Consider the following 13,003-nt stretch of genomic DNA (forward strand, 5'->3'; position numbering starts at 1 on the left):
TGCTCTGAACATCTGTGAGGCTCCATGAGAGCCCACTGTCAAGCTATTGACATTAAAAAAGCGCTTGTTGGGAGGCAACCCAATTTTTATTTATCTAATTCTATTTTTATTTTTATTGTTTTTCATGTTTTATTAGGTTCATAATCATGTGGAGTCACAAAATAAATCAAAAAATTAAAAACAGAATCAAAAACAACAGAAGAAAAATCACACCCTGGAGGAGGATCTTACTGGCGTCTAAACGCCAGTAAGGAGCATCTGCCTGGCGTTCAACGCCAGAACAGAGCATGTTTCTGGCGTTGAACGCCAGAAACAAGCAGCATCCTGGCGTTCAGACGCCAGAAATGCACAGTGAGGAAAGCTGGCGCTGAACGCCAAAAGCAAGCATCTGGCTGGCGTTCAACGCCAGAAATATGCTGCATCTGGGCGCTGAACGCCCAGAACAAGCATCAATTCGGCGTTTAAATGCCAGAATTGTATGCAAAGGCGTTTTACATGCCCAATGGGTGCAGGGATGTAAATCCTTGACACCTCAGGATCTGTGGACACCACAGGATCATCTCAGGATCTGTGAATCTCACAGGATTCCCCACCCACCTCACCCTCTCTCTCTCTCCATTCATGGTCATCCCTTTTGTTTTCTATTCACCACTCACATCCATACACACATCCCTCCATCTCCTCCATATCTTCTTCTTCTTCTTCTATTCTTTCTTCTTTTGCTCGAGGGTGAGCAACATTCTAAGTTTGGTGTGGTAAAAGCATAATCTTTTTGTTTTTCCATTACCAATGATGGCATCCAAGACCGGAGAATCCTCTAGAAAAGGGAAAGGGAAGACAAAAGCTTCCACCTCCGAGTCATGGGAGATGGAAAGATTCATCTCCAAAGCTCATCAAGACCACTTCTATGATGTTGTGGCCAAGAAGAAGGTGATCCCCGAGGTCCCTTTCAAACTCAAGAGAAATGAATATCCGGAGATCCGACATGAAATCCAAAGAAGAGGTTGGGAAGTTCTAACAAACCCCATCCAACAAGTCGGCATCCTAATGGTTCAAGAGTTCTATGCCAATGCATGGATCACTAGGAACCATGATCAAAGTAAGAACCCGAACCCAAAGAATTATCTCACCATGGTTCGGGGGAAATACTTAGATTTTAGTCCGGAAAATGTGAGGTTGGCGTTCAACTTGCCTATGATGCAAGGAGATGCACGCCCCTACACTAGAAGGGTCAACTTTAATCAAAGGTTGGACCAAGTCCTCATGGACATATGTGTGGAAGGAGCTCAATGGAAGATTGACTCCAAAGGCAAGCCGGTTCAACTAAGAAGACTGGACCTCAAGCCTGTGGCTAGAAGATGGTTAGAGTTCATCCAACGCTCCATCATCCCCACTAGCAACCGATCTGAAGTTACTGTGGATCGGGCCATCATGATTCATAGCATCATGATTGGAGAGGAAGTAGAAGTTCATGAAGTCATCTCCCTTGAACTCTACAAAATAGCCGAAAAGTCCTCCCCCATGGCAAAGCTAGCTTTCCCTCATCTTATTTGCCATCTATGTTACTCAGCTGGAGCTTTCATAGAAGGAGACATTCCCATTGAGGAAGAGAAGCCCATCACTAAGAAAAGGATGGAGCAAGCAAGAGAGCCCATTCATGGATCTCAAGAAACGCATGAAGCTCATCACCATGAGATCCCGGAGATGCCTCAAATGCATCTTCCTCCACAAAACTATTGGGAGCAAATCAACACCTCCCTAGGAGAATTAAGTTCCAACATGGGACAACTAAGGGTGGAACATCAAGAGCACTCCATCATCCTTCATGAAATAAGAGAAGATCAAAAAGCAACGAGGGAGGAGCAACAAAGACAAGGAAGAGACATAGAAGAACTCAAGGACATCATTGGTTCCTCAAGAAGAAAACGCCACCATCACTAAGGTGGACTCATTCCTTGTTCTTACATTCTCTGCTTTTCGTTTTCTCTATGTTAAGTGCTTATCTATGTTTGTGTCTTATTACATGATCATTAGTAGTTAGTAACTTTGTCTTAAAGTTATGAATGTCCTATGAATACATCACCTCTCTTAAATGAAAAATGTTTTAATTCAAAAGAACAAGAAGTACATGAGTTTCGAATTTATCCTTGAACTTAGTTTAATTATATTGATGTGGTGACAATGCTTCTTGTTTTCTGAATGAATGCTTGAACAGTGCATATGTCTTTTGAAGTTGTTGTTTAAGAATGTTAAATATGTTGGCTCTTGAAAGAATGATGACAAGGAGACATGTTATTTGATAATCTGAAAAATCATAAAAATGATTCTTGAAGCAAGAAAAAGCAGCAAAGAACAAAGCTTGCACAAAAAAATAGCAAAAAAAATAGAAAAATAAAAGCAAGCAGAAAAGGCCAAAAACTCTTAAAACCAAGAGGCAAGAGCAAAAAGCCAATAGCCCTTAAAACCAAAAGGCAAGGGTAAATAAAAAGGATCCCAAGGCTTTGAGCATCAGTGGATAGGAGGGCCTAAAGGAATAAAATCCTGGCCTCAGCGGCTAAACCAAGCTGTCCCTAACCATGTGCTTGTGGCGTGAAGGTGTCAAGTGAAAACTTGAGACTGAGCGGTTAAAGTCAAGGTCCAAAGCAAAAAAAAAAGAGTGTGCTTAAGAACCCTGGACACCTCTAATTGGGGACTTTAGCAAAGCTGAGTCACAATCTGAAAAGGTTCACCTAATTATGTGTCTGTGGCATTTATGTATCCGGTGGTAATACTGGAAAACAAAGTTCTTAGGGCCACGGCCAAGACTCATAAAGTAGCTGTGTTCAAGAATCATCATACTGAACTAGGAGAATCAATAACACTATCTGAACTCTGAGTTCCTATAGATGCCAATCATTCTGAACCTCAATGGATAAAGTGAGATGCAAAAACTATTCAAGAGGCAAAAAGCTACAAGTCCCACTCATCTGATTGGAGCTATGTTTCATTGATAGTTTGGAATTTATAGTATATTCTCTTCTTTTTATCCTATTTGATTTTCAGTTGCTTGGGGACAAGCAACAATTTAAGTTTGGTGTTGTGATGAGCGGATAATTTATACGCTTTTTGGCATTGTTTTTAGTATGTTTTTAGTAGAATCTAGTTACTTTTAGGGATGTTTTCATTAGTTTTTATGTTAAATTCACATTTCTGGACTTTACTATGAGTTTGTGTGTTTTTCTGTGATTTCAGGTATTTTCTGGATGAAATTGAGGGACTTGAGCAAAAATCAGATTCAGAGGTTGAAGAAGGACTGCTGATGCTGTTGGATTCTGACCTCCCTGCACTCAAAGTTGATTTTCTAGAGCTATAGAACTCAAAATGGCACGCTTCCAATTGCGTTGGAAAGTAGACATCCAGGTCTTTCCAGCAATATATAATAGTTCATACTTTGTTTGATATTAGATGACGCAAAAGGGCGTTGAATGCCAGTTCTATGCTGCAGTCTGGAGTTAAACGCCAGAAACACGTCACGAACCAGAGTTGAATGCCAAAAACACGTTACAACTTGGTGTTCAACTCTAGAAGAAGCCTCTGCACGTGTAACATTCAAGCTCAGCCCAAGCACACACCAAGTGGGCCCCGGAAGTGGATTTATGCATCAATTACTTACTTCTGTAAACCTTAGTAACTAGTTTATTATAAATAGAACTTTTTACTATTGTATTAGACATATTATGATTTTTAGTTCATCTTAGGATCATATTGATCACGTTTTGGGGGCTGGCCATTCGGCCATGCCTGGACCTTCATCACTTATGTATTTTCAAACGGTAGAGTTTCTGCACTCCATAGATTTAGGTGTGGAGCTCTGCTGTTCCTCAAAGATTAATGCAAAGTACTACTGTTTTTCTATTCAACTCAACTTATTCCGCTTCTAAGATATTCATTCGCACTTCAATATGAATGTGATGAACGTGACAATCATCATCATTCCCCCACGAACGCATGCCTGACAACCACTTCCGTTCCACCTTAGATTGGATGATTATCTCTTGGATCTCTTAACCAGAATCTTCGTGGTATAAGCTAGATTGATGGCGGCATTCATGAGAATCCGAAAAGTCTAAACCTTGTCTGTGGTATTCCGAGTAGGATTCTGGGATTGAATAACTGTGACGAACTTCAAACTCGTGAGTGCTGGGCGTAGTGACAGACGCAAAAGGAGGGTGAATCCTATTCCAGTATGATCGATAACCTCAGATGATTAGGCGTGCTGTGACAGAGCATTTGGACCATTTTCACAAGAGGATAGAATGCAGCCATTGACCACGGTGATGCCTCCAGACGATTAGCCATGCAGTGACAGCGCATCGGACCATTTTCCAGAGAGGATAAAAAGTAGCCATTGACAATGGTGATGTCCTTACATAAAGCCAGCCATGGAAAGGAGTAGGACTGATTGGATGAAGACAGCAGGAAAGCAGAAGTTCAGAGGGACAAAAGCATCTCTAGACCTTTATCTGAAATTCTCACCAATGATATACATAAGTATTTCTATCGTTATTTTCTATCTATTTATTATCTATTTTCGAAAACTCCATAATCAATTGTTATCCGTCTGACTGAGATTTACAAGGTGACCATAGCTTGCTTCATACCAACAATCTCCGTGGGATCGACCCTTACTCACGTAAGGTTTTATTACTTGGACGACCCAGTGCACTTGCTGGTTAGTTGTATCGAAGTTGTGAATGAAAAACGATTTATTAAGACGTGCGTACAGAGTTTTTGGCGCCGTTGCCTGAGATCACAATTTTGTGCACCACACGCCTAGCCCCCACGCTGAATCCGAAAGCACCGGGGAGAGAGGGCGCGCGAGAAGATGTCGTGACCCCGTCATTTACGCCAGACGTGAGAGGCGGCGTACCACGAACCCCGGAGACGAGGACACTCGTCGGGAAAGCGACGAGGGCAGAACGACGGGAACACAAGGACCCGTAATAATGGGAGCGACCCCATTCCACCGTTCCATACTCGAAGTCCGGCTGCCAAAACAGTTTGACAAGCCAACGGACATGAGGTACGATGGGACACAAGACCCGCAGGAACACCTCATGGCCTTTGAGGCCAGGATGAACCTAGAAGGAGTGGGAGACGAGGTAAGGTGCCGCGCTTTCCCAGTTACCCTAGCGGGACCTACAATATGGTGGTTCAATAACCTCCCGCAGAGTTCGGTGACCCAATTCTACGACATCAGCCACGCCTTCCTGGCTCAGTTCACGACCAGGATCACCAAAGCCAAGCATCCGATCAATTTGCTGGGAGTGACCCAGAGAGCTGGGGAGCCGACCAGGAAATACCTAGATCGTTTCAACGACGAATGCTTGGAAATTGACGGGCTGACGGACTTGGTGGCGAGTTTGTGCTTAACGAATGGGCTCCTGAATGAAGACTTCAGAAAGCACCTTACCACAAGGCCGGTATAGACCATGCAGGAGATCCAGTGCGTGGCTAAGGAGTACATTAACGACGAAGAAGTCAGCCGGGTCGTGGCTGCCAATAAACGGCAACCCCCCTACAACCAAGCCCGACACTACGAGGGTGGAGAAAAACAGAAGGAACACGCTAGGGACGGCGGTCCGAGCAAGACGCCAAAGCCATTTCCCCGAGTCGGGAAATTCACCAACTACACCCCCCTCACGGCACCGATCACGGAAGTTTACCAACAGATAGCCGAGAAAGGGATACTATCGAGACCCCGACCTCTGAAGGACAGGACGGGGGGAAACAAAAGCCTTTACTGTGAATATCACAAGGGATACGGGCACAAGACCCAAGACTGCTTCGATCTAAAGGATGCCCTGGAGCAAGCAATCAGGGACGGAAAGCTTGCTGACTTCTCCCACCTCATAAGGGAACCGAGGAGACAGAATCGGGATCACGATGGCGAGGACAGGTCCCGGGCGACAAGACGATGTCAAGAACCCGAGGAGGACGACCACGGTCTCACGGTGGTGAACGTAGTAACAGCGAGGAATTTCGCCCCGAGGTCGAAATCTGCACAGAAGAAAGACGCCAAAGTCCTGGCGGTCTCCTCCTCATCTGCTAGAAGTTCCCGGGGACTCCCACCCATCTCCTTCGGCCCCGAGGACCAATGGTTCGACGAGGTACCAGAAAGCCCACCCATGGTCATTACGGCCAGAGTCGGAACCGGCCTCGTCAAACGGATCCTGGTGGATACAGGGGCGGACTCGAACATCATGTTTCGCAACGTGTTCGATGCCTTGGGACTGCGTGATGCCGATCTGGCGACCCACCAGCACGGCGTGGTGGGGTTGGGAGACCACTTCATCAAGCCGGATGGGATCATCTCACTCCCGACCTCCCTGGGACAAGGACAGAGGTGAAGAACGGTAATGGCCGATTTTGTTGTCTTAGGAGATTCCACAGCTTACAATATCATCCTGGGGAGAAAAACCATCAACGACCTTGGGGCAGCGATTAGTACAAAGCTGCTCGTAATGAAGTTTGTTACTGATGACGGATCCGTAGGATCCATCAGAGGATACTTGGAAACGGCAGTCGCTTGCGACCACGCCTGCCTCTCTCTCAGGAAAAAGTCCAAAAAAGCATCGGGGGTTTTCCTTGCTGACCTGGATGCCAGAATAGATGACAAGCCCAGACCCGAGCCAGAAGGGGACTTGGAAAAATTTAGGGTCGGTGATGGGGAGGAGAAGTTCACGTTCATAAACAGAAACCTCCCCCATGAACTAAAAGAACCTTTAATGGAGATGGTCAGAGCCAATGCCGACCTCTTCGCTTGGACGCCAGCCGACATGCCGGGGATAGATCCCCAACTCATGTCACACTACCTGGCCGTCAAGCCGGAAGCTAAGCCAGTGGCCCAGAGGAGGAGGAAGATATCGCAGGAAAGGTATGAGGAGGTGGCCAGGCAGACGGCCAGCCTCCTTGAAGCAGGGTTCATCCGAGAGCTGGACTACTCGACGTGGCTGTCGAAGGTAGTGTTGGTTAAAAAGCACAATGGGATGTGGAGAATGTGTGTATACTATTTCGACCTCAACAAGGCATGTCCCAAGGACTGCTAGCCCCTCCCAAACATTGACGCACTCGTCGACGCGGCGGCGGGATACCGTTATCTGAGCTTCATGGACGCCTATTCTAGGTACAATCAGATACCGATGCACCAACCCGACGAGGACAAAACGGCGTTCATAACGCCAGGAGGGATCTATTGCTACAAGGTGATGCCATTTGGTCTGAAAAACGCTGGCGCCACGTACCAGAGACTGATGAACAAGATATTCAGTGAGCTCATAGGCAAGACAGTAGAAGTCTACGTGGACGATATCCTCGCAAAAACAACACGGCCCGACGATCTTTTAAGTGACCTGGGGGGCGTGTTCGCAGCCCTCCGACAACACGGCATGAGGCTCAACCCGCTCAAATGTGCCTTTGCCATGGAGGCTGGGAAGTTCTTGGGATTCATGATCACCCAAAGAGGAGTAGAGGCCAACCCTGAGAAGTGTGAAGCGATTCTCCAGATGAAGAGCCTGGGTTGTATCAAAGACATCCAACGGTTGGCAGGAAGGCTAACGGCATTATCCCGCTTCCTCGGCGCATCGGCAGCGAAAGCCCTACCCTTTTTTAATCTGATGAAAAAGGGAATAGCATTTGAATGGACCCCAGCGTGTGAGAAAGCATTCAATCACTTCAAGGAAATCCTGGCAACACCTCCGGTGCTCGGGAAGCCCAAGGCCGGAGAACCACTCTATCTCTACCTAGCAGTAACAGAGGAAGCGCTTGCAGCAGTGCTCGTACAAGAAGAAGGGAAGTCTCAACAACCGATTTACTTCGTGAGTAGGGCTCTACAAGGAGCAGAGCTGAGGTATAGCAAATTGGAAAAGCTGGTGCTAACACTCCTAATCTCCTCCCAAAGGTTGAGGCAGTACTTCCAGGGACACCGTGTAGTCATGAGAACGGACCAAGCAATTCGCCAAGTACTCCAAAAGCCCGATTTGGCTGGGAGGATGATGACCTGGGCCATTGAGCTCTCCCAATATGACTTGCAGTATGAGCCCCGACATGCGATCAAGGCGCAGGCAATGGCAGATTTCTTGGTAGAGGTAACGGGTGATCCCCCCGAGAAAACAGGCACACGGTGGAGGCTCCACGTAGACGGTGCCTCCAACCAAACGTCCGGGGAGCCGGGGTCATCTTAGAGAGCCCGGCGGGGGTCATTTACGAGCAATTGACCAAGTTTGAATTCCCTGTGTCGAACAATCAAGCGGAATACGAAGCCCTCTTGGGTCGACTAAACCTAGCCCGGGAAGTCGGGGCAACGAGGCTGGAAGTGTCCAGCGATTCACAGGTCGTCACCTCACAAGTAAACGGAAGCTATCAAGCTAGGGACCCCCTCCTGCAAAAGTATTTGGAAAAAGTTAGAGAATTGACCGAGCAATTCTTAGAGGTCACAGTCCAACACGTTCCAATAGAAAGGAACACACGGGCAGACCTCCTATCTAAACTATCGAGCACGAAACCAGGAACGGGCAACCGGTCTCTCATCCAAGGCATGGTGAAGGAACCAACAGTTGCCCTTCATTTGACGGAATCAAGCCCCTCCTGGTTGGACCACATCACAAACTTCCTGGAACACGACAAGTTACCTGACGATGAGAAAGCAGCCAAAACGTTGAGAAGGGAGGCAGCCAGATATGCAATCATACAAGGGCAACTGTTCAGAAAGGGGCTCAGCCAACCCCTATTGAAGTGCTTACACCCCGACCAGACGGACTATGTACTTAGAGAAGTCCACGAGGGATGCTGCGGCCACCACATCGGGGGCAAAGCCCTAGCAAGGAAGCCCATCAGAGCTGGATATTACTGGCCATCAATGATGAGAGACTCCAAAGAATTTGTCAGGAAATGCGTAAAGTGTCAAGAAAACGCCAACTTCCACAAAGCGCCGGCTTCCGAGCTGAGTTTACTGACGTCTACACGACCTTTCGCTCAATGGGGAGTCGACCTCTTAGGACCTTTCCCAGTTGGCCCAGGACAAGTTAAATATCTCATAGTCGCCATCGACTACTACACCAAATGGATAGAGGTTGAACCACTAGCCAGCATATCATCATCCAATTGTCGGAAGTTCATGTGGAGACAAGTGATAACCCGTTTCGGTATCCCGAAGGTCGTCATTTCGGACAATGGGACGCAGTTCACTAACAAGAAGTTCACGAAATTCCTCACCGGCCTGGGCATAAAACAAAAGTTTTCCTCAGTAGAACATCCCCAGACAAACGGACAAGTGGAGTCTGCAAACAAAGTCATCCTACTAGGCCTCAAGAAACGCTTAGACAGCAAAAAAGGCGCATGGGCCGACGAGCTCGCTTCGGTCCTCTGGTCCTACCAGACAACCGAGCAAAGCTCCACCGAGGAAACCCCCTTTCGCCTAACATACGGAGTCGACGCAGTGATACCCGTGGAAATTGGCGAACCGAGTCCACGATTACTTATCACGGGAGTAGACGAAGCAGTAGAAAAGGACCTGCTGGAAGAGACCAGAGAGATGTCCCACTTGTCAGAAACGGCACTAAAACAAAGAATAGCCCTGCGCTACAACACTAAAGTCCTCAGAAGGGATTTTGGGGAAAGAGACCTCATCCTGCGACGTAACGACGTCGGTTTACCGACCCCAGGGGAAGGAAAACTGGCGGCAAATTGGGAAGGTCCCTACAGAATCAGGGAAGTGCTCGGCAAAGGCGCCTACAAGCTAGAAAGACTCGACGGCAGAGAGATCCCGAGAACATGGAACACAGGCAACCTGAGGAGGTTCTATTCGTAGCTTGGTCGCCCCGACCAAGCAGCCTGATAAGCGAGATAGAGGTTTACTTTAATCAAATGTTAATTCCCAATTATTTACTTTTATCAAATGCCTACTGTGCTCATGAACTTGTCTAGCTAACGCCTAATTCTTACTTGTCTAAATATTCCAACACGTACCCCGCGAAGATCGCACTCGTAAACAGCCACCCGGGACTGATCACCCCGGGAAGCCAATGGAACCATAGCCATATCGAACGGCCGCGATAATAAGACCACAACGGTTTCAAAAATAAAACCACGACGACCCCAACGGGGTTACCAGTGCAAACGGCAAAACGGACATAAGCAATAAGTCCGCCCCGGAAAGACGGTAACAAAAATAAAACACCAAGCAAGATAAACGATAGTAACGATAAGTCGACCAAGCGACCAGTTAAGCATAAAAGTTATAAAGTCACGACGAAATATTCAACAAATCCACACCAAATCAAAGTTACAAGAAATCACTTCCGAGGCATGTCAACAATCTTGCCGTCTTGGATCGTCTTGAAGACCCCGATAGCCGACGTGTCGAATTCAGGAGCCACAATCTTCACCTGGGCCTTCAGAGCATCCTCGGTCATAAAGATCGCATTCTTCCCTTGCTCCTTGGTCGCTTTGTGCTTTTTCTTGAGCTCTTTGACCTCGGCTTTAGTGGCTTTGGCCAACGAGATGGCCTGGTCACGCTCCTTCTCCAAGGACGCCACCCGACCCTGAGCAGCGTTCAGCTGGCTCTCTAGGGTCATCTCCCGTTCAGCTAAACAGGCCACCGTCTCGTCGGAAGCCTTCAATTTCTCCCCGGCAGATGTTGCTCTCTCTTCAGAGGCCTTGAGCTCCCCATCTCGGACAACTGACTCTGGAGCAGCTCGACTTGAACCTTAAAGTCGTTGTTCACCTTGCCTGAAGATTCGAGCTTCCGTCGGAGAGCCTGCATTCTCGACAAATCGAACTCAGCCTTTCGAGCTATCATGGCCCCCCGGAGCAGAGTCCGGTACATCCATCTCGCCTGCCCAGCCAGGTCGGTCCCGAGAAAATTCTCCTCCGTCCAAGGATCAGCTGGGAGTCAATGAAATTTGTAGCATCAAAATTTCTCTCCATGATGGTAAGAGTCCCTTCCGGGCTGGCAGATGCCTTCCGTTTCTTGGGGGTATGGCTAAGTTCCACATCATCATATTCTTGATGGGTAGGAGACGAGTGCCCAGCAGTGGCCATCTCTTCGGGAATGGGAAAAGCCTGCACCTCGGCTGGATCTTTTTCAGACATACCGGTGTCCTGGGGAGAGGGCACGGCCTGATCCTCTTTCTCCCCGGAAGGGCCCCCCGGTTCCCCGGCATCCTTCTCGTCAGCCTTCTCATCATCGCTATCCTCCAAGAAGGTCTTGACCAAATTTTCAAGCCCAGTTACCGAAGCAGACATCTCCACTACAACGGGAAACCAAACACATTAGTCGTGAAGTCGGGAAAAACAAAATAAACAACAAGCCATGCAAAAACACAAGGCAGAATAGCTCACAAATATAATTCATGGCCGACTCCCGTTCACCCATGAGGAGATAGGGGTTCACAGGGTTCTTCCCAAAAATAGCATACAACACATCGGCTATCCTTTTATTTACAGAGGACATCCCCTTGTAGGTCACCTTGATGAAAGAGTTAGACCCCGCCCCGAAACTCCAATAGGTCGGGATGAGGCGTTCCCCCTCTAACGATAACCAAAAGGGGTGGCGACCTTTAGCAGGGCGAACTTTGAAAAATTTGTCCTTGAACCCATGATAGGAGTCCTCGAACAGACCAAATATTCTCCGGCCCTGGGCAGACCGGAAAGACAAAAACCCTTTCCTCGCCTTCCCTTGTTTGGAGGGGTTGGTAAGGTTGAAAAAGAAAAGGAAGACATCCACTGACGCCGGCAGCTCGAGATATTCACAAACCATCTCGAAACAGCGGATAGAAGCCCAGCTGTTCGGATGGAGTTGCGACGGCGACACGGATATCCGACTAAGGAGAGACATCTGGAAATCGGAGAACGGCAGTCGAACGCCGACCTGGGTGAACATGGCTTTATAAAACCAAATCCAGTCGGCGACCCGGGGAGAACGGAAATTAATCTCATACAAACGCTCGTTGGGCGCAGGGACGAAGGTCTCATAATTGGTCTCTTCATCTGTCCCCCCCGCAGAGATATCCGGCTTGCCGAAACTCCGTCAACTCCTCCAGATCCATCTGGTTCGGCGAATCCTTTATGTCTGAGGTCACCCAGGCGTAGGGGTCATAGTTCGCCGCGGAGGTGGAAGTCCGGGAGACGACGCGAGGCATACCTACAGTGGGGGTACCACTCCATTAGTCTATGAGGTCGGGAGCCCGGAAAACCCAAAAAACTAATCAAGCATGGCCAAAACTACACCTATCCCGAGAGCCACCTAAAAATCTACCCTAGAATGGTACCCCTCCCCTAACACGTCTACCTTGCAACATAGCCACTAATTCCAAGCAAGACAGCAAGAACAAACAAATACAAACAACAAGTACACAATAACAGAGCAGAAAAAAAGAGAAGTCCGAAGATTACCTGAATTTGTTTTGAAAGCTGGAAGGATGAAAGGAAGATGTTCGAGAAAACTGTAACAGCACTCTGGAATTTCCAAGGGAAGAGGAGAGAGATAGCAAAGAAATGGAAGAAACACGCATAAAAGGAGGAAAAGGTGGAAGACAAACCATTTAAAACTGCCTCCCAAGAAGCGCGAAAGACTGGGGGCAAAATAGTCTTTGCGTACGGGGTTTCCCAACCCATTATGAGCATTCAATGCTCAGCACGGAGAACGAAGCGATGAACGGTTACCTTAGTAACCAAAAGACACGCGCACAGGGGGCACGTCCACCCCACAGGCGGCCGATCTGGCGACGACGTGTGAAGAAAGAAAAAACGCGCCACCAATAGTCCTCACGGCTACCACCGGCGCGTGGGGGCACTGTTACGGCCTGGTCCAAATCCTCCGCTGGCTTGAGCCGACCCGAGCTCCACCCGACCCGAACGGTCAGGGGTAGGGCGCTCCATCGCCAACCCGGACACGCGTCCGTGACAGCTCACTCATAGCTGTGAAGGAAACGTCTCGGGAATAGTGGGCCTACCTTCACAGGGC

The 13,003-nt window shown here is 48.1% G+C and overlaps 2 protein-coding genes across 2 annotated transcripts; both read left to right on the plus strand.

Annotated features, from left to right (window-relative positions):
• Positions 1–4,985: 4,985 nt before the first annotated feature.
• LOC112748856 (uncharacterized) lies at positions 4,986–5,468 on the plus strand. The gene has a single exon (XM_025797101.1). It carries the CDS (start codon positions 4,986–4,988, stop codon positions 5,466–5,468), a length of 483 nt encoding a protein of 160 aa, XP_025652886.1.
• Positions 5,469–6,398: 930 nt separating this feature from the next.
• On the plus strand, positions 6,399–7,088 carry LOC140179309 (uncharacterized). Its single transcript, XM_072218031.1, has one exon. The coding sequence runs from the start codon at positions 6,399–6,401 to the stop codon at positions 7,086–7,088; it is 690 nt and encodes a 229-aa protein (XP_072074132.1).
• The last annotated feature ends 5,915 nt before the right edge of the window (positions 7,089–13,003 follow it).

The sequence above is a fragment of the Arachis hypogaea genome, chromosome 15, assembly GCF_003086295.3.
Source record: "Arachis hypogaea cultivar Tifrunner chromosome 15, arahy.Tifrunner.gnm2.J5K5, whole genome shotgun sequence".
NCBI lineage: Eukaryota > Viridiplantae > Streptophyta > Magnoliopsida > Fabales > Fabaceae > Arachis > Arachis hypogaea.

Excerpts from the sequence above, each read along its gene's own strand:
- LOC112748856 (XM_025797101.1), top strand. The coding sequence starts at position 4,986 with ATGGGAGCGACCCCATTCCACCGTTCCATACTCGAAGTCCGGCTGCCA.
- LOC140179309 (XM_072218031.1), top strand. The coding sequence starts at position 6,399 with ATGGCCGATTTTGTTGTCTTAGGAGATTCCACAGCTTACAATATCATC.